General features: G+C 36.7%; 1 protein-coding gene across 1 annotated transcript in view; it reads left to right on the top strand.

Annotated features, from left to right (window-relative positions):
• SCFD2 (sec1 family domain containing 2) overlaps positions 1-22,553 on the top strand; it is a 77,074-nt gene that overhangs the window by 33,901 nt on the left and 20,620 nt on the right. Inside the window, exon 5 of the mRNA XM_010710217.3 lies at positions 10,289-10,464. Coding sequence (XP_010708519.1) covers positions 10,289-10,464 — 176 coding nt within the window. The remainder of the gene's footprint in view (positions 1-10,288; positions 10,465-22,553) is intronic.

Below are 22,553 nucleotides of genomic sequence, written 5' to 3' on the forward strand. Positions count from 1 at the left end.
TTGGAAACAGCCTTAACCCTTTTAGCTATCCATAGTTGCCTGTTTTGACAGTGTGTTTACATGTAAACAGTAGGTGGAGCTGTCCTTTGCTAGAAGTCTGCTTAAATAAAGACGTATTAAAATACTTTGGCATAATGAAAACACTGACATTTTATTTTATTGAAAGAATTAAATTTGTTTTTGTAAAGCTCTTTGAAAGAAATTTCAGGAGATCGTTGTAATGGCATTCTGCTGAGATTTATAGTGATTCAAGTGAGACAATAAAGGCATTGCTTATACTTGGCTCTTAAATTAAGGGTCTGCAAGGAGTTCTACTCTGAGCAGCAGCCTGATTAGCAGTACAGCAGAAAGATTGCTGTTTTTTCCACTCCTCTACTTCCAGTTCCCATGTTCATAAGTTTAATGCATATCTTAATTGTCTTCTGAACGTGATCATCCATGAATCTCCTCTTGAAAGCTTTACTGTGAGTGTAGTCTTTGGCAATAATAAAAAGTTTGCTGCAGATGTTCTGTGGTTTTAGAAACACCCTTGCTCTTCTGTTTGGAAAAAACACGGTAAACTTTGGTCAAGCCTGAATTCTTTTATTTGGTTTTACTGGCATGGAGACTGAAAGTTGAAACACTGGTATAGCAACAGAAACAAGGTGCTGTTTGCTGTTACATGAGAGCTTGTTATTAGAATAAAGGCCTTTTTACTTCTTTCCATTTAAACTGTACAAATGCAGTTTTAACAATCAGGCTCACTATACAATTAGCAAAACCTCAGCATCTGTGAGATAAAGAAGGGTACTGTAGCTTTCAATGTCCAGATGTGTGTGGGGTAAACTGGATAGTAAAACTTTTTTGAGTAGAAATAGGGAGATCCTTAAATTTCAATGGAGATAAGAAATAGCATTTTGAAGTAAAAAGATATTTTAAAATGGGTGGGAAAATGCAAGAGAATACCTTATCTAGAAATATACGTATGCTATGTAAGTTCCTGTGGTGTAAGATGGGTAAATGATTCAAGCCCCAATGAAATTGTGAAGTGTGCCATCTGCAGTTAGTAGATGGAAGTGAAGCACAAAACCCTGTGCAGTGTTGTGGAACGGAAATATTCTGGTAGTATGTTATCTTTGATTAAATTACACTTGGCACATGGATGCAGAACTGTTTGGCTGACCTTGGCATTGTTTTTTTTTAATTATATATGTAGGGATTGTTGTCACAATATTCTTTCTATGTGTCTGGAATTTTTGAATAAAGTTTTTTTTTGGTTTGTTTTGTTTCGTTTTCTTTTTTGCTGTAGACAGTAAACTCAAACACTTAAGTTTAACTTGTGGCCGGGTCTCCTTCTATCTCTGATTGTGATTAAAGTTGAAGATAATTCTTAAAAATTTAGAAGAAAACACCAATGTGTTGCTCTTGCAAATATATCATTTCATTGTTTATGTTCTTTGCTAATGTAATACTGCAAAGCATGTATCGACTTTGTGAAACTTTTCTGTCTTAATACAAGTGTTGTGAAAAGCTACTTCAGTTGCTGATATGATATGATATATTCAGTTGCTGCATTGATATGATACGCAGCAGAAGGAAACATTAATGTACAGGTAAACTCTTTTGAAGTTTTGAAACAAGACTCTAACATAAAAAATCAATAACAATGTTCATTTACAATATATATATCTTTAAGTGAAAAGGAAATTACTTTGTTGTATTAAAGAGCTTATAAATTTAAATATCATTTATTTGCAAATGTGTCCAATTCATTAGAGGGCATGCTTAGTGGATTGTCACAGAAATGAAATGTTGCTCATGATATAGCCATGCCCTAAAAGCCTTGTCAAAGATTTTTAAATGACTGTTTTTAAGAGCATTCAGGCCATGACTCATCACGTAATCTCTTAAGATTATTTTTAATATACATTTTGAAATATTAGAGTCAAATAATTGCCATTGAGAATAATGTAGATTGTCCATTTATCTAATTAATATTTAGTTGTTTAAAAATATAATTGGAAAAGTGTTGGGAAAATAATAGTTTAATTTCATTTGCATAAGCTGTGAATTATAGGTCTCTGAATTAGAAATAGGTGTTGAGGCTAGTCACAAGAATTAGTCAGCTTTTGAATAAATAAAATGGCTTACTGATGTTTTAATTTGCAGAGGTTTTTTTTTGTTTGTTTTTGTTTACAGAAATTGGTAACTGGTATTGTTTTGGGAGATATTGTAAGTTATAGTACTTAATTGTCTGGAATCTGTATTGAGTCAGTGTTTCTAACATTTGTCTAAACATCAACTTTTGCATTGAATAAACCAAATTGCTCAGGAAAAGCTAAAATGCTTCTTTAAGTTTTTGACTGCTTGTTAGTAGTAGGTGTACAATTAGATCCTGCTATGTAGAAACAAGCTGATTATATTTATGTATATACATATATACACACATACATAAAGATAAACATTTGTAAGTTACTAAATAGTGATGCAGCTCCCTGAAAGGAGTAGTTAAATTGTTGTCTTCTGTTCTCTGCTAAGATTTATTTAGTGTTTTTTTTTCAGATCAACCATAATGACTGTCCTAGCCAAGCAAGAGAATTCCTGGATATGGGGTGGGGAAACACCAATTGCAATGTCCTTGGCATGCAACAAAGCCATGTGGACCAAGGTTTTGCTAAATCTCTGTGGCAGTTGTGGATTCTGTACTAAGTACTATGTTTTGTGCATCCTACAAGACGACAGAAAGGACTTCAGAATTAATGTTAAGAAAAGAGCTGACTAGTCAAAAAGAAAGAAAAAGAGAACAAATTTGAAGTAGCTGGAAGCTGTGTAGGACTAAAGGAGCAAACTATCACAGAGAACAGCCTGACAAAGGATTTAAATAGAATATGTATTGTATGCTAATGTGTTTGCAAATACTATTGAGTGCTGCACTTTAAGTGGAACATGGCAATACAGTAAAACTGGGTGGCTTGCCCGGTGCTGTTTTTCCATCATAATTGTGTAAGCTTGATGATTCAGTCTTGCAAAGGAGAATTAGTTACACAAAGACGTGTTGACTTACACATGCATGTACTCATACATCATCATGTTTTCCATCTATTTTTATTTGCCTCCCACCCAAAGTGATGTATAGGGTATTCTCAGCTATGGAAGTCTTCCAGAGATGATCAGAGAAATAATCAGTCCTTTTGAATAACCTACCAATTAACAACAACCTCCCTTTGTCTGGGACTACAAGCCAAGAACACAATGAAGTATTCAGTGTCTGAAAACATATGCCTTAGTGCTAAATGAGGACATGTACAAGCCACCTGGAATCCTTTGGGCATATTATTTTAAGACAAATAAGTCAGTTCTTTTTTTTTGTGGGAGGTTTAGAGCATCCGGGAGATGATGCAACCAAATTTGCAGATTTAAAGTTTCTTTATGGTAGCAGTAAACTACTGTTTTCAAGGGTTACTGTTTCTCAGAGCTGGTGAGTCTCTGGTTGGGATGTGGCCTAGTGTTCTGTGTTTATTGATATGGTAAAAGAGGTGAAGAATAAGGCAACATTTGTGATCATGATACATATTTAGTCAAGATGAAGTGGATTTGAGTAACTCTGGAATGGCAGTACATCCAACTATCGACTCAGTTAATATAGATAGCTTCTATAAGATGCTTAATTCTGACAGGCATCACCTACTTACTCAAACAGCTCTGAAATTTGTTTTGACTTGTGAGAGAGCAAGTGGGAAATATCTCTCTGTCCACTGTCAACAGTGGTTGTTACTTTTGTTGATGCTGATCTAACAGTCAAAGAGGAAAATGAGTGGTAGAGTGCATTTAAAAAAAGGGGGGGGGGCAGAGGGGAATAATGAATTTAAGCTGCTATGAGTTTAAAAACAAAGCTCTGAATGACTGAAAAGCAGAATTTCTAATCCATGTTAAAACACCTAAGTTATCGGTCGTGTTTGTCAAAGCCTTCTGAATATACTGGGGTACATAAAATTATAGGTAATCTATAAATATTAAATTCTAACTGTGGGCCATACTTAGGTATCTGCATTTAAATGCTTAGAACTGAAAAATATTATTTTTATATTAGAGTGCTGTTATTACATTTGTCCCACCTAACAGATTTCTTTATGGCACATAAAATAATTTTGAGAGTAGTAACAGATCTAATATTTGGGCATGGTTTCTGTTTTATTGTTGTGGGTTTTTTTGTTTTTGTTTTTTTTTGTCAATAGTAACAGTATTGGCAGCAGGTGCCACAGTACTGTGTATGTATATGTGGAAGGAAGGGGGTTTCTAGTTCTGTCTGTCCTTCAGCTTAGTGATACAATAAATGTGAGATCCTCCATTTTTGAACCAGACACTCTCACCTCATGTTCCCACGCACTCTGGCCTCGTCTATCCATGTTGCAGCTTAGGATCATAGAATCATAGTATATACTGAGTTGGAAGATGCCTTCAAGGATCATGGAGTCCAACTTCCAGCTCTACACAGGACCACCCAAAATCCAGATCGTACATCTGAAAGTGTTGTCCAAACGCACCCTGAACCCTAGCAATTGGGACCATGACCACTGGCCTGGAGAGCCTGTTCCATGCCCATCATGCTCTGGTGAAGAACCTTTTCCTAACATCTAGCCTGATCCTCCCATGACATAGCTCTGTGCCATTTCTTTGGGCCCTGTTGCTGTCACCAGAAAGCAGAGCTCAGAGCTGCCCTTCTGCTCCTCTCTATGAGGAGCTGTAGGTGGCTATGAGGCCTCCTTTCATTCTGATCTTTCCTGGGCTTAGCAAACCAAGGGTCTTCTGCTGCTCTGCATATGCCGTGCCCTCTAGACCCTTCACTGTCTTTGTAGCTCTCCTTTGGATAGCTGACAGCTTTACATCTTTTCTGTATTGTGGCGCCCAAAAAAATACACACAGTACTCGAGGTGAGGCTGTACTGGAGCAGGACAATCACTTTCCTTGCCTGGCTGGCAGTGCTGAACTTTTCTCGCTCATTCAAGAATTCACCTTTCTATGCTTTTAACAGTCTCTGCTGTACATGCCTTCAGAGGTGTGACAGATGAGAGGCTCTGCTTCTCTGAAAATCTGTCCATCTGTAGTAACTTGAGAGGCACTGGAAAGCCTGCAATGGAGAGGGAAGAATGGTTGAACTCAAATGCTTGTGCACTGCAGCTATTTCTAAGATGGGAGGAAGAAGGGAAATCAATAGTGACCAGTGAGGAAGGAAGGTAAGCCATAGCTGCTATTAAGTGCCACAGTCCTGCTGGAAGCAGGAAGCAGAGTATTGCTGCTGTTTGATCTGGACTGACAAACTTATCTTGAGATCACTGTAGTGTTTATGCTCATACCTGTAACCGTTGTATTGGATGATACTGCTCCTGCAGTTGAGGAGGGAAGGAAGCTTACAGGTGACCATCAAACTCAGAGCAAATTGGTTTGTGTTCTTGGGAGGTGAGCACGTGCTGCTAGAAATAAGCTTGTCAAATCTGCTTTCAGTCTACTGCAAGGTTTAGTGCTCTTTGGGTACAGAGCTTTACTCTGGAGAAATCAGCCAAGCAGTATCCCCCTTTTCATCTCTCCAAAAAGCTAGGGAGTAGTTGGCATTCTTCTCTTCCTTATTAACAATTTAAGGACTGAATTACTTTTGAAAATAACTAACCAAAAACTAAGATTGAATTGTTCTTATGGTACTTACTCTTAAAGAGTGTTACTGAAACTTCCTAAGAAGTACAAAAACATGTTGAGTTAATAAAAATAACATCTGGAAATTACACCAACACAGAGACTTAAGGGGCGTCATCTGTCCTACTAAATTGCTCTCACTTAGTTTGCAAAATATCCAACTCCCTTGGCAGTACTGTTGCTTCATGGATTTTGCGATCTTATTACATTCCTCAGAAGTATCTGGCATTGCATATGATTAGAGGCAAGCTACTGGGAGAGAGAGATCTGTATTCCTAAGTTTATAGAGGAAAACAATTTATCTGGAATTTTTCAGCTAGTCCAAGGTATTTTCTTATTCATCATGGTTCTGTCAAGTGAGAAATGGACCTTAGCAAAGTGCTCCAGCCAATGAATGTCAGACTGTGCTCTCTCATTAGATTGAACTAAGTTTAAAGCTATGTGTATTTGGCGATTCCTGTAGTCTTGGAAAAGCATCCACTTATTTATTCAATTGGTCACAAAATGTACTTTCCTCTTTACTTGTTTTCTTGTCCCTATGGAGATAATTAACTAAGTGTTAGTTGAAAAAATAAGGACTGTATGTTTGGAAGAGTGCATTGATATTTTTGACCTTTGCTCTTTAGACACCTTGTTCATCCATAAGTCTTTATGTTTAAAAAAACCCAACACTTTGAGACTCTGAATTTTAAAAATTTACTTCTACTGGTAAATCTATCTTCAAAAAATAATTATTTTCTTGATGTGATGCCTGTTTTACAGTACATAGGCTACAGTGTTAATTTAAGATGGAAAAAAGTCATACTGTGGAATTGTCTTCATGTCTATGTATGTGGCTTGTCTAGTTAACTTTTTGTTTAACTTTTGAGGTTAAAGTCTTTCCATTCCACTCAAGCTACTCTTACTACTCAAAAACCCTTACTACTTTAGTCAGATCCTAGTCTTTCTCCCATTACATATGTTCATGTCTTCAAACCTGTAAAGAAGCTATTTTTCACTGTTCCTTAAATATGACTTTTTTTGTCTTCAGGTCAACTGAAATGGTAGACTTAGAACCAGTCTTATCAATAGCCATTTGTTCTATGTGCAACTTGTTTCAAAACTTGCTTCAGTTCACCTGCTTATTTTTTCAGTTCTAATATGGCAACTTTGTTGAAAATACCTGATAATCACTGGTCATTTTCCAACTGTGTATTGCACTGTGGCATGAAAACCAGGGCAGAATAATTAATTTACTTATTGGTTCATGTCTTGATCATTGTGTATTGCCAGAGGAATCCAAATCCTTATTTTCTTTGTTATCCAAATAAGAAAGACTGTATATGTAAAATTTTTGGTTTATCTGATTTCCTTTACACATTCAAAACAAGCTCAGTTTTTTTCCCTGTGTTTCCCAGTGCCTAACCCTACTTTTCTGGGATTTCCCTCTTATTCAGTTTAAACCAAATGAGCTCAAATTAAAACTCGGTTAAAATCATATAATAGTTGTCTATATTTTGGCTTATCTGAGTGGTATCTTCATATTACTAGCCTCTCTGGTCTTCATAAGTAAATCTAAAATAATCTCAGTGAATATATATATTAAAAAAATATATATACGTATATTTTGCATCTAGCAAGTGTTTGAGTGACCACTTTTATTTGCCTGTGTTTTTTCTTTGTATTTTGGAATTTCATTTTCTTTATTGGGACACCAGTTGCTTCAGGAATGTAACAATATTCTAGAATGTTCCATGCATATTGCTGCGCTGCTTTGATTCTGTAATACACTCTTACACTGCTGTGCTAAGTTGCTTTTATCTTTCCTTCCCCACTGTCATAATTAAATTCTATTCTATCCTTGCTGCTACTTCCGTTTTATCCACAGTTTATCAAATTGCTTAAGTACAAAGCTGCTTCAACATGCTCATTTTCAGTGTTTCTTGGACAGAATTGGCTCTTCTGTAGTGAGCCTGGTACCTCACCCATTGTGTTTTTGTGAATTCCAGACATCTAGACGACTTCTTGTAGCATCCAGTTTCATTTCCTATGCTATTCTAATAGTAAAGGTTACTTCTTAGACAGTATGGAATTATTGGTGTTTGTGCAAGGAAGATTATCAGTATCCCCGGGGGAGGTTGAGGTCATACTTCTCTTTCTTCCCAAAAGGAGTGGGTAAAAAATGAACAACTGCCTTGCCAGTGTAAAGTAATCCTCAAGAGTGAAACCTCTGTGCCCACAGAGGCTTGAACTCTGCATAGGTGTAGTACTGTGGAGCAGAGCATGACCATGACAGAGCAAGGCAAGATAATGCTGTTGTCATTCTTTCTGACAGCAGTTGCCATCTTCTGGCTGTGAATCTCTGGATTCTCTTTAGAAAAACAAAAGAACCGTTGATATATAAATATGTAGTTGTCATCTATCTCCTTTTGAATTTATAGGAGTTTTCTTCTATGCTGCAAGACAAAAGGACTTGAAATAGCAGATGGGCTTTAAAAATAAATAAAAGATTGATTGGGTTGGGATTAAATTAAACTTTGTTGTTGGCCATGTGCTGAAATCTCTCCCTGTGAGCAAGCAGCAGGGAAGGTGATGAGGATTTAGGCCCCATTATTTGTTGAGTACCACCAATAACTTCTCTGATTTCCTTTTCTGCTATTCCTTACTGGAATAGTTATATGCAACAGGCATATAACTGTCCAGGGAAAATTTTGTGCAGAAATTGGCTGGAGCTCTTGAGCCATGGATTTGAGTACTTCGATGAATATTTTAAATGTTACAGATGAGATGTTGGACTCTTCAATGCCATTAAGTTTTGCTAATGACTTACTAAGGTCAGGGTATTGGACTTTCTTTTGGTGATACTCAGAGGGTGGGAAAGCTTTTCATTATTTTTCTAAAACGGTGCTGATCCAGTGTTGCATCTGGATTCACTTTCAGAAGGGGACAGTACAGAACAAAATTATTAAAAAAAAAAAAGATGAAATCAAACTCAAAAGGCCACATTTTACTGTTTTATATGAGAAAACTTCATGTTTTCCCAATTGAAGCAAGCTATCATTTTTTGAATCTGCTACTATATATCACGACTGCTAAAGGTAATAATGTAGTCATTATCGAAGGTGCTGCAAGGCACCATGGGCTGACATTTTCAAATCACCATGTAAATCTGCCTGACACAGCCTTACAAGAAATAAAACACGTCTGAAAGCTCCGATGTTTAGTCTAAAAACACACATGGCTGTGGTTGCCGTTTTAGCCTATGCGGACTAACTGTAGCACCCTTTTGTCAGCTTTCAGGCCTACTGAGTGGTGTCAGCTTGATTTGTGTCTTAATTTGCTGACTTTTTGGTTTGATGCTCTCCGTTAAAATTCACATAAATACTCTGTGTGTTTTTGTTTTATTTAGCAGCTTTACCTACTCTAAATGTTCCTAGAAAGGCTGCCAGTGATATCTGTGGAGCTAAGAGAAAGCATTTTCAACATTGATGCACTCATGGATCATTTCTTTCACTGTGTGTATGATACAGAAAAGATGGAGGCAAATGAAAAGTTTTATAAGCTGATGATATAACCAAATGCAGAGAAGAAACACAGTGTTGGTCATGCAAGATCTTTCCTGTATGGAAAAATAACAAATAAAATGATGAGACTAGTGTAAGACATGAAACACTTCAGCCTAGGGCCTTCGTGGCACTAAAGCCTGTTCTGCTAAGTTAACGGATTCTCCTTGCTCCATCTCGCTTGCCTCTGGTCTTTAGGTCTGCTTTGTTTGACAGTGATAACTCTTTACTGGCAGTGGCTACAAGAAACCAGGAAGCAGTCCAGGACTGGCCTGCAGTCCAGACTTGCAATTAGAATGGTGCTTTAACACCATTTTTCCTTGTGTATTGAAGGCACATGTGATTGGCTGTGATAACTTTCCTGATGAGACACCACAGACTTTCCTCACATAATCTAAGTTAGCAGACTAGCATCAATGTCCCTTTTTCCTTGGAGCAGGTATGATGTCACTTCTAATACAAAATACAAATTGGGCAATTTGTATGATATTTTAATGTTAGGTGGAAAAACTGCTAATTGTGTATTGTTTGTGTGGCCAGAATGACTCCCCTTATGTCCTTCAGTTAAGGAGAGTTCCACAGGCCAATGCAATGATGCAGGTGGTGTTTCTTTTTGAGGGTGAAATTAAGCTTTAATTTATTTTTATTTTTATTTTTATTTTTATTTATTTATTTTTAAAGAATGACATATTGACAAATTCTCTTCGGACTTCTGATAAAAATAGATATATTGTAGAAATATTACCCATCATTTACAAGTAGTGGTCAGCTCATTGTCCTTGCTTAAATGAGTCTCCCTGTATGTTTGAAAACAGAGAATGGTATTACATCTGTTGTGTATTGTTAAATACCTGCCATATCATGTATCTTAAGCCATAATTTATGTATGAGGCATCCTGACACATTTCTGCTTCCTAAAGCTCCTAGTGACTGCAACAAAGCTAGGATCTTGTCTGTAATGTAGAAAGATTTTAGTTCTCTGTAATTGATAAATTTTAATTTAAAAAAATCTAGGTACACATGTGGTGCTATCAGTATTTGTCACTACTAAGTACTATATCTTGTTTTGCTTTCCACAGGTAGAGTCACCCCAGAACAGCTCAGCTCCTATGTACAACTTTTCAAAAATAATTTCAAAGCTTTGGAGAATCACTGTGGTCTTCTACAGCTTGTGCTGGCTGTAGTCCAGACTTTGAAACACCCTCAGATTTCCAAGTGGGACAACTTCCTAGCCTTTGAGAGATTACTTCTGCAGGTACATACTATGTTAATTTCTTTTTTTTTTCTACTTAAGTCAAAATGTTTTATATATATATATTTTAAATTCCTCTTGAATTTTGTAGCTTGTATTTTTTTTAATGGAGTTTGTAGAATGCATCATTAAGGATTATTGTTAAAATAGAGGAGGAATGGGAACATACATAGTTAATCTTTTATAGTTTTGTCTAGGAGTAATTTTAGAAATGAAAAGGTAAACCCTAAAGGTGAAATATATGAATGATACAAATTGGATGATTGTTTTATATGTATATGAAATATCATGATGATAAAGCTTCTAGCACTAGATAGGATTACTATTACTGTCATACTGAAGTCACACTTGAGGCAATGGGTTGCATCAAATGCAGAGAAGACTTTATTACTCTGTATTGCTATGTGAGTGTAAGACTTGTATAATTTACCAATGAGATGAAAATGTAGTAGAAAATTCCATGCACAAGAAAGTGAAGATTCTTTCGTTCAAAAACATCTGCCGTCTGCTTTTCCCACAGTCACCTTTTTAAGGCATCCTGTTGGTGGCTACAGTACTGTTGACATACCCTCTGCATGGATTTCTCTCAGCAAGTTAAGAGTTAGTGGTATTTCAAACTGCTACTAACCTTTGGAAACGTTTGGGGAAAAAGGAGGATTTTTTCCAAAAACTTAAGCGTTAATTTTTGCTGAAATCAGAAGCTCAACACTTTCCTCACTGTGCTGTTTCTTCTGCACTTATGTTGGTTTTAGAGGAACCATTTCCTGAAAGATAATTCCTCATGAGGTGAATTCTAATGAAGTTGGAATCAGCCTTAAGTGAAATGTGTAGTTTGGACTCCAACAAAATATTTGTTCGGTATAAATTTACTATCCCTTTTTCTTGATATTTAAAACAAACCAACAACTCAACCTTCTGCATGATGTGTGTCAGAAGGATGTAATCCCTGGTTCATTTGGAAGTCCCAGCCTGTGCTTTATAGCCTTCTGGTTGATGAACGTTTGTGGCATTTAGTGGGGAGAGAGGCAAAAGATGCAAAACTTTTAATAGCTCCTCCCTACCTTAATAATAAAAATATTTTGTAAAACAAACAAGCAAAAAACAACAAACCACAGCTGTTCTCCTTTGCTAAGACTGAAATATTTTGAGTAACATATGCAACGTTGTATAGTTAAGAAATCATTGCAGCCTTTCTTTGTTTTTTTTCTGGATGGTAGAGTATGGCATTTTACAGCCCATAGTCCCTTTCCCTCTCTTGCCATGAATCATGTCATGTAGCTGTTCTCAGAAGCTGGATATGTTCCGTCTTAAAACCAGTCCAGTGTTAGAATCAAAATAAAGCTGCAAGCTCAGCGTTGTTTTCACAACAGACAACTGCCTGTAAAATAAAATAAAAAATAAAAGAAAACTAAAAACATGTCTTAAATCATCAGGGAGTGGAAGAACAGAGGTAAGAAACAACCAAGCTATATATTTCAGAAAAGAAGAAATGTGTAACAAGCACTCTCAAAATCATACACAGCTTTGGATTATAGCCTCTGCCTTCCACACATCATATTAAGGTAAAATATGTTAGCCAAAACAAACTGTCTGAGCAAACATAATTGTTGCTTAAGACATACTCATTTTCAGTAGTTCAAACAGCAATTACTTTGAATCACAGAATCTGTACAGCATGTATTCTTTTACTGGGTCTGTTTTGAAGATGAAGTCTGAGATGCATGATCTGTTTTTGAGCATGTGGCCTATCTCTGATCTGTTGAGTGGCTTTTGTAGGAAAAGCAGAATACAAAGAGACCCAGAAGATCACAGAGAAATTTTTATTTAAAAAAACAAACTGTAACACTAGGTTGTGAATGGTTAGCACGTAGTGCTCTGCACTAAATTTGGTGCCATGGTAGTGTATTCCAACAGGACTGCTGAAAAATTCTTTAGTGGAATTGTTATATCTCAGACATAAACAAATAAACCTTAAAAGAATCCTCAGTATGAAGGAATTGTTTCAACATGAAAGAAGTACTGTTGCTATCCTCTATTGGAACTGTGTGGAAGACGTGAAAGATCTACTGGGAAAAATATTATTAGACTCTGGGCAATGTAGAGATTCTAGATTTTTCCCTTATGGATGCATGCCAGACTTCAGCTGATGCCAGAGAAGATAACCCATAATAAACAGTCAGTGTTAGTATCCTCAGATTCCCTAGAAAAATAGATCTACATGTTTTTGGAATTTCTCTCATTACTGAACTGCTCTGATTGGCCTCCTGATCCTCTGCTTAATCTACATTGTGCTTTTCAGGAAAAGCACATTGCTGACATTAATGCTTTAATCATTAATGCATTGAATTAAGGAGAAGGAACCTCTTCCATTTTCCTTCTCATCTGAAGATCTTGCTTTCTGTGAATGTTGCAGGTACTCAGTTCTAAAAATGGGCTGGTAGAGGCAGAAAGCAGCCTGCTTCCAGTACTTTATCATAATTTAAGGTCTGAAACTACAATTTTAGACCTATGAGGTATATTATATGTCTCCAGTAAGGAAGTTTGGTTTTGACTAGAAGTCCACTGAAAGTCAGTGCAGCTGCTTACTTGATACAGATTTGTTTTCTCCTTAAATTAAATGGATGAGTGGTCTGAGAGTGAAATTGGATTTAAATGGGATTATAGCCTTGATCTGAAGGGAAAGTGATTTTTGTGCTGGGTTAGCAGAAATGCATCAGGATGCTCCATCTTGTCAATCATTAGTTTTCACTGTTCTGCTGCTCTACCTCTGCACATGATGGAGCTTTTGCTACAAGAAGTTTTAAATGTTCTGTGAATTAAAACGGTATGCTCCTTTTACCAAGAAGGTATCCTACCTCACAGTATTTTCCTTCTCTTGAGGTTTTCTTTCCCTTTTTTTTTCCCCTTTTCTAATTCCAGTCATCTGTGAGACTGATTGGTGGGAAATAGAATACAAAAGCTGTGCCGTGCTTCCTCCCAGTTCTTCCCATGTCACCGCCTTGTTTTCGTTCAAGCGAGGATTTAAAATTCAGGGAGGTAATAGGGAGAAAGGAAGAAAGAATCATTTCACACTTTTCAACTATCTTCAGCAATATCTCCCCCTATTTTCCTCAAAACTGGGACATTTGTGGAGTTTTATTGAGCAGTAGAAACCCATGAAATACAAAAGCACAAGAAGATTTCTTTTTGGAATTTAAACAAAATGCGGGATTGTAAGAATAAAAATGTTCTTGTTGTTTGTTATTTTTAATATGTACTGCTCATAGATGCACTAAACAGGAATTACAACTCCACATTGAGTATAAAAGTACCCAGCAGCATCAAACAGTGTAAATGATGTGCCCTGTGGGAAGTGCAGTTCTGTAAAGGGTCTTGCTCTGAAGTTCCCCAGGTGGAATACTGCCTCTTACAACTGGCTGCATCCTTCTAGAATAAACTTGCTGTCAAGTTTTAAGAACATAATTCTTCTTGTACTGACTAGGATTCTACTTCATGAATAGCCCCATCCATTCAGTTCCCAAGGTTGGGAATTATTCAGTGCTGGCAGGTTTATCAGATTGTTTCTAAAATGACATGTGGAGTACCTTGGGGGGAAAATACAATTCTCTAAGCAGTTTGAAATTCTACTACTGTACTCTGCAGTGAGACGGGGAGAATTTAATTTGATTACAAATTTTTATAGGTTGCCATGAGCCAAGATGTTCTGTCATAATGAAAAATTTCCTCTTAGTACCATCATTTCTCTGTGGCAACCAATTCTGCTTATAGTTTTGTCACCTGATACTGCATAGCAGCTAAGGATCTTTTATGTCTACTCAAGTAACTGCCTGCTGTGCATTTTAAATATAAACCTTTCTAATAAACTGAGTAGATCTAAACTGCCAGTTCTTGTGAGTGTTATTTGGATCCCATAGTAGAGAGTTCTAGTGTAAATGCCTATTTAATGATTTCTTTCTGTAACGTATAATGCGAATGTACCAGAACGACTGTATTAAAATAAATTCACCGTTCAAAGTAAGGAATCTTTTTGTCTTTCCTGATATTGATAGGGAGAGCATCGTTGCTTCTTGAGGCTTTGTGTGGCAGATTTTATACCTGCTGACTGGCATTTCAGAGTTTACTGGGGAATTAGCTGAAAAAGCAAAATTGTGCAAAACAGTTCAGTTTCATTCCATAGATGAAAAACTAGAGTGTAAACTGGGGACTACTTTGCTCTGGTTGGCTCTAGCTAACTTTATGATTTGTATCCAGCTAAAATCCTCTTGACTTTCACCTTTTGTGCTTGTTTAACTTCTCAGACTTAAAGCCTCTTGAATTAGGGCCGAGTCCTCTGTAGACTTTTCAGTCCTTTCAGGTCATGCACCTCCAGCTGTGGCACCAGAAATGTCAGCAGGGAGTTTGGAAATGATGTGTTTTTGACAACAGTTACTCATTTGGCCTGAAGATGTCTGCAACCATCCCTCTCATAATGTCCTATTTCTCTTCGATTTGAGTTTGTGTTGAGCCTACCTGGCTCAACACAGACTGGAAGTATAGAACACTGACTGTTTAGAAAAACAGATGCAGTGCTGTGATGTCAATTTGCAAATGATTACAGGATGAGCTGCCATGTATCTCTATATCAAATTCATTCTTATTTATGAATTCAATACAGAATATGTAGAATATCTATTCTACAGTTAACTTGATTGTTTTTAGTAGAAGAACTGCTAACTTTTTAAAAAATTACAGCTTCTTTTCTTTTCTGGTTGTTTTTTTTTCTTTCTTTTTTTTCAAAGCCATGATATTAGAAGGAAAAGGACACTGTAAAATTTTAGCAAAAGTTATCTGGAGTTTTTATTGGCATCTAGTAATAATGTAAGTAGGTCAAGTACTATGATAGTGGAAGCTGTGTATACATGTTTACGTGGATAGCTCCTGGAGATACATGGACATACTATTTTCATGTTTTAATTTTCAAATACAATTAGATTTATTATTGTTCTGTTTGCTCTTTCTGGTATTGTAAAATTTGTCAGAAGACTTTTATGTGTCTATAGTGAGATGAGAAACAGAAAATACAGATTTGTTTTTAAGAGAAACAGAAACTTCATGCCAGATGGTCATTCCAATGTTTTTATTTTTCTGTTGGCTGAAAGTGGTTATGAGGTTAATAAAATGACATCATTTCTTCTCCTATGAATATTAGTGTGCAAACTCAGAGAAGAGAAGTGGAAAAAAAAATGCAATACAGCTGAGTATGTCAAATTGCCGTTAGTTTTTCAGTAGCAAGATGTAATAGCGTGGGTGTTGATAACCATTCTATCTTGTGCCATGATTTTTTTACTATCCTTTACAAATACAGGGTAGGCATGATGCATTATTTAATCAAGGATGACTTTACTATTTACTTTTGGATATTTCACAGTATGATAAGTATTATTCATATATGCAAGCCTGCACAGGACACTGCCAAGAGGTTTGGAAGCTATAAGGCACCATCTTGCAGATTTTCTCTATCCAGAACTCACTGTAAGTTTAAGACCTCTCACTTTTCTAGAGGATGGTTTATTAACTCTGAACCAGTTTACACTAAATGCTGAAGTATAGGCTTCAGGGCTGTTGAAGCAAGCAGCTTGATACAGAGCAGAGAGGAAATAGAAAAGCTTTTGGATATATTGCTCTTGCTCTGCAAAAATAATTCATTGCTCAGCTGTAGTGGGAGCTTCATTTTTGCATTGAATAGATTAAGATCAGTGGCATTCCTTGTTATTATTATTTATATTGCTTTAGTTGACAAGTAATTTATAATTACGTAGCTCAACTCAGTTCAATGAATTGTCTTTCTGGTGGCCTATAATGTTGGTCAATAAATCCTTTTAGAAGAAATATTTAGCAGCATTTGACAAGAAGATCTATGACATTAATGGTCTGTAATTAGAGATATTATTTAGAGGGGGGGAAAAAAAACACCTTTAAGTTAGATCAGTCACTTCTTAACAAAGTTACATATGGAATGAATTGCCTTGGTGGGAGTCTTGCATAGCACCATGTTGATAGCAAAGGTCATCCTCTGGAATTTGGTACTTTTTATGTTGAGTTTGCAGTTTGGACACTGATACCAGTCCTGTCTTATACAACTAGAGGATCAAGTATAATTTGTTGATGACTTCTGAAGAAAAAATAGTCTGAAGCGAATACCTGCTTAAGGTCCAAATTATTTACAGTAAGTTCTTATGGTTTGTTAAGCTTACTCCATTTAAACTGGGAGTCATTTTCAGAATATGTGAACTTCTATATGGGCAGAATCTAAACATATCTTTAACTATCAAAGCAATTGTTCTACCTGGAATTTACTTCAAGCTTTCTGATCTTGCTTAATGACTATTGTATACAGGCCCTGAAATAGTGCTCCTGCCTCATGTCTTGGTTCATTTCTTTTGCTTGTTCAATGCCTTTAGTGTTCATGATACCATAAGAAGTTTTTTAAAATAATTAAGTTGTTTGGGCTTTCTGTACATTTCTGTAAGGCTGAGTCCTAAGCTGTTGGAGGCACCTCAGTGCTACAGCAACATGGATAAATCAGTGGTCTGAATTTGTGGAAATGATGAGCAGTTTGGAGTGTATCTGGGTTTGTGCATTGTACTTGGCATCCAACAGGGGAGAAGCTTATTGGTTCCAAGTTCACAGGAAGGTCAATTATGGACCATTTCCCAGGTTTGGCATACCAGAATTAAGACATTCCATCTAGTTTTGCTCAGACAGATATCTTTATGTATTCTAATAGTTGTATTTATATATACATAGTTATATATAATTACATATAGCACAACATAATTTATATAATACTCCTAGTATTCTGTAAGTAGAATGATCTTGTCAGACTACATGCAAACAAAGTAAACTACAGGCAGGAGTTGCGTTAACATTATTTTAGCATTAAATAAATTCTTCTAGAGTGAACAAAAGTCATTTCTACTGACATCATTTTTAATCTACTGAATGAAAACTGTTTTTCAAACCTTGGCTGACAGGGGGTTAAAATATCTTAAGTGGGGTTACCATATCACATGAAAGCTAAGAATATCCTTCTTTATTCTTGTCAAATAAATGTGTTTGTGTTTGGTCTGAAAAATTGCAAAGTCTTGCAAATGTGGCTCTCATTTAAAAAAACAAAACCTCCTTTCCTCATCTTCTGAAAGAGCAACTATTTTGTATCCAGATAAGAGGCACGCAAAGTCTCTGAAATGAGCTTTTAATTAAAAAATGGCTTTCTTAAGTGAACAAATGTGCACATCAGTAAAATTTAAAAAGTGTATTTGGGAGGTGAGGCTAAACATAAAAGGTAACTGTTAAATTAATGTTCTGTGTACAAAGTACAAAATACTTGCTATAAAATAATGTAACGGGAGCTGCCTCATGGGGAAACAACAACAGAAATAAATAGAAACTACTACCCCTTCCATGCACATGCACACATACACACAATTTTGTTAGGAATTTAAACAGTTCAGGTTTTTTTTTCTTGCTAGTTTTCTTCTGAGACGAATGTTGGAAATATACAATTGGTTCCTGTAGGCTTTGCTCTAGAAATGCAGATGATGCTCAGCTTGGTGCAAACATTTGACACTGGAGACAGCCACATCTCTTCCTGTTACTTGCTATTCTTTCTCTCCTGTGATTTTTTCTTCTGAAAATGTACTATTAACTGTTTGTTTGCAGTAGATAATGACATTAAATCAGGCCAAAAATTGGATGACCTCAGTCCCTGTCAGTATACCTGGAGGAGTTGCAGAGAGGCAGATATTAGCAACATGTTGAAAGAATCTCTCTTTACTGTTACTCGGTTGTGCTCCAGAAGGCAAAGTTTTTGTAATGTACTTGCTGTAAGTCTTGCTCTGCCATTTTGTTCACTATGATGCCCACGTTTTTGGATAAAAAGACCTGTTTTATGCATTTTTTCTCTCAGCTTGTTATAGATCAGGAAAGTGGGTTTTTTGTCTTCTTAGCTAAGAATCTTAACTGGATTTGGCCTGTACTACCAGTTCAGAGCAGAACTGCATTTACCTTTTGAATTTTGTCTGCTCTCCCTGATTATATTTTTGTCCTCAAGGAAATAAGCATTGCCTTACTTTTACAGTCCAGCTAAAATCCTCAATGCATAGCATCCTGTGGTTACCTTTACTCGTAAGCTCTGCTTATCAGTATGGTCATTATCTCAAAGGCAATAACACAATCTGTCAAATCTCTTACCTGCAAACTAGTTTGATAATGCCAGCACTACATCTCTCTGGGTTTGAGTGTGATTATGTTAGTCCATTAGCTTAGTTTTCCTTATTTTTTGGAGCATATACTTGATCATTTCCTATGAACTGTCAGGAGAAAGTGGAGGAACAACACAACTAAAAATGAGTGAAAACTTTACAGTGGGCGATATCCAAGATTAACAGCATGGCTGCCATGTCACATTCCCACTGTTTCCACATTAATGAGTTGCATATTTCCCTTTCCACTGGCATACACACTTCCTTGGATCACAGACATCTCTGGACACGTTGTACACGTGCATTACTAGGCTGCTTTTCCCACAGTCTGGTCTGTCTGAGTGCAAGTCAGCTCCAGTCTGGAAAGCAAGTAGTGCTTTTAGCACAGTGCTGATCCCCAGGTGTAATCTTTACCTCTTTGTTTGTCTTGTGTCCCATAGAATATGCTAAGCGATTTCTCATGCAGAAAAAAAAATAAAATTGGGTGAGGCTTGGCATGCCTGAGCAAGCATGTTGTTATGACTGTTGCCTTCAAATCACAGCTCTTACCCCATGTGTATCGTCTGTACTTGCTCACAAGGATGAAGGCACAATTGTGCTCAGACATCCTATGGCTCTGTCTTCAGGTACAAAGGCATTAAAGTCAGTATTCGAAAGGCTTGGCAAAAGTGGATTTATGTTGAAAGCTGCCACCTAGTCATGGCATTCCTAGTTTGGTACAGAGCAGTATTATACTATACATGTTGATGTAACAAGACTGCATCCTTCTCCTTTGCCACCATTGCCCCCAAAAAGCAGAAGGAAATATTTGCTCTCTTTCTAGAACTGACCTGCACTTACCTGATCTGAAGCTTCTTTGGCATTGCTTACTCTGTAGTTACTCTTTCACATGATAGTGCTTGGTTCATAAAAAAATGCAGTAGGCACAGGAGAAAATAGATGTATCTCATTGGGTGTGTTTCCTCTATCCCATAGCATTTGCTTTTGTGCACTTTTAAAATGAATCATTTTGCAAGTATTCTGATAATGTGAAGTACTCGTGTTGCAGAACTTGTGTTGCACATTCTAATGAAGTCCAACAGCCCATTTGTGCAGCTGTGTCTAATAAGGCACAAATAACGTTAACTGTATTTACATCCTCACGCTCTGTTTGGAATACAGAAATACTGTAATTCACAAAGATGATTTGGTATAGAAATTTAACTTAGACTGTTAATGGGAAGTATTTCATAATTTCTGAAGAGTTTAAAACATGGTTGAAATTGCAATAAAGAAATAGCTTAGTCCAGACAGCAGAGCTGTGTAGGTTTTATACTTCTGAAGAATAAAAATATAGGTAATGGATAGGTAGAAAATAGCAGTCTGGGTCTCTGCCTGTGGAGGGAAGGAATTCAAAATCTTGAATTTTGAAATTCAAGGATATGAGAGGAGAAGGTAGTGTGACAGAGATGAGATACCAAATATGACTTAATTCTGTCCATCAGTTTTTCTTCTGGTATTTCTTACCTATCTATGCACAAGTCTACAACAAGTGCAATAGCTGTCCTAGCTGACTCCAAGGTTCTATCTGACCTGCCCTCACTCAGTAGTGCTGCCTTTTTTAATGCAGCAGAAGCACTGTTTTCTGATGAAAGAAGAAATTTATTTTTTTAATGTCTCTGGTATTCTCTGAATATTGCTTTAAGAAGCAATATTCTTCTACCACAGAGGAACAAAGATAATGCAGTTAAATTTGGGACGGTGTATTAGGTGAGGTTATCAAATGATGTAGCTATTAAATGTCTCTGCTCAGAATATTTTTTACTTTTCAATAGGAACAGAGCATGATTAAAATAAATGTTCCCCACAGGAGGCTGGTGTGGGTTTTAAACCTGCTGGTTTACTCACAGGCACTTTAGAAATGGCTGTGGTATTACGGCGGCCATACTCTCACTGTCTTGATTTGTATTGTTTCTCTTTGCTTTTTTAAAAATTATTAATTCTCTACTCAGATTTTCTACTCAGGTTATTATTATTATTTTTTTTTAATTACTCCCACTACACTCAGACACCCTTAATTCCACAGTAGTTCTAAAGAGCTCTGGAACAACTCAGGTAGTACCTTCTCTGTATCTTCTTACCTACTGTTGCTCCAAACTTGTCTTGGTGAGAGGTTGGATTTTGCCAGTGTTATTGGAAAATTGACGATGCTTCTTCACTGTCCACTAGAAAAAAGATTACATCTTTTTACTGCTTCTAACAGGAATGGCAGATGCAAGAAATAAACTGCGGCTGCTTCAAGGCAGGCATTGCGTGCATTGCACTATGCACATATGGTTGTAGTTCTATCTGCTTGTATGCTGCAGGGAAGAGGTTGGAGATACTGTAGGCACATGTGCCAATATTTAATTGGTAGGGCTGTGAATGCATCTGTAGCAAGAAATGTGCACATTAGGAAGCTGCTGTGTGGCTTGGAGGACGTAGCAGCGTGTATGAACAAAATTGTCCTCATGTACCTCAATATTTTGCTTCACATTCTGTTTTCATCCAATTTTTGTAGTTACGCTGATGAAACCTCCCTGTAGGAGTTCAGCTTGTGTTATCAGTTCTATTTTCAAATGCATTTCTATTTCCAAATATATTTGGAACTGCAAATGGATGGTTACCTCTGTGAAATTGTTTTCTAGCATATCACTGTGTATGTGTTTTATACATAGCTTGAGCAAGGTCTGTTAGAAGTTATCGCTGCTGGAAATTTTATCTAGTATCCGATAGGTGTACTTGGAGAAGTAAAGATGAACATGGAGCAGTGTGCCCTATTTCGTGCTGTTTCCATTCTGGTCAAAGAGGGGATGTGCTTCAAGATATGGTAACACACTCTTGCTGGGCACTAGTTACCTTGTCCTTTTCCTGCATGTGCAGTTCATGGGAATTCTATATTTATAAGCTATGTACAGGCAGAAGATACCATTAAAATCTGTTAGCTCTTTAATACTTTTAGTAAGTAGTGGCATAGGAACTGAATTTCATATATAAAAATACAAAAAGCTGGATTGCTGTCCCACAGAGGGTGTAACATTTCTTGCAGAAGGGCTCCTGAACAACAGTGAAAACAGCAACCCATGGATTCCCAGCTGACCTGTTTTTCTGTCATGAAAAACTAAAAATAATTTGCATATCTTTGTTTTTCAAGCATTTGCATGTCATCTTGGTGTGATTAGTGGCACATGTTGTATTGATTAAACTTTATTGTCACATTATTCTCTCCCGTTCAAGGGCCACATGTGCTTCACATCTGGTGAACATTCAAGGGCCTTTTGAAAAACATCCTCACATTTTTGTTCTTGAAAATGCTTATGACAAATATCACGCTCTTACTTCTGCTCTTGGTTGCAAACAGGATGCACTAGTCTGTGCCTACTGTCCAGTTACAAAACCACCAAAGATAACATAATACATTTCCTGTTGACCAGAGTGACTGATGTCTTGATTATTTGTCCTGGCTTCTTGCACCACAATGACTGTGCATCTTTGCTCTATTGAAATCACAGCACATTGTGCTGCACGTACATGTTTTTATGGCTACTCTCATTAGACTAGGTGATGTGGGGAGAAAAGACCTTTATGCTTATGAATGAATAGAACCCTCTTTCTTCTATTTACTTAGGCTAAAATATACTCTTGCTTTTGAGTATGCTTTAAAAACTGCTCACATAGTATTCATTATCAAAAATCTCATTCTACTTAGAACTCCTTGGAAGAAGTTGAATGTTTCCCTACAACTCTATCAGTCATATTCTGATGTGATACACTGCTCAATGCATTTTATAATGTGACTGGTTACCACATTTCATCACAATGATGTTGCAT

Source organism: Meleagris gallopavo, chromosome 4 (genome assembly GCF_000146605.3).
Source record: "Meleagris gallopavo isolate NT-WF06-2002-E0010 breed Aviagen turkey brand Nicholas breeding stock chromosome 4, Turkey_5.1, whole genome shotgun sequence".
NCBI classification, from domain to species: Eukaryota; Metazoa; Chordata; class Aves; order Galliformes; family Phasianidae; genus Meleagris; species Meleagris gallopavo.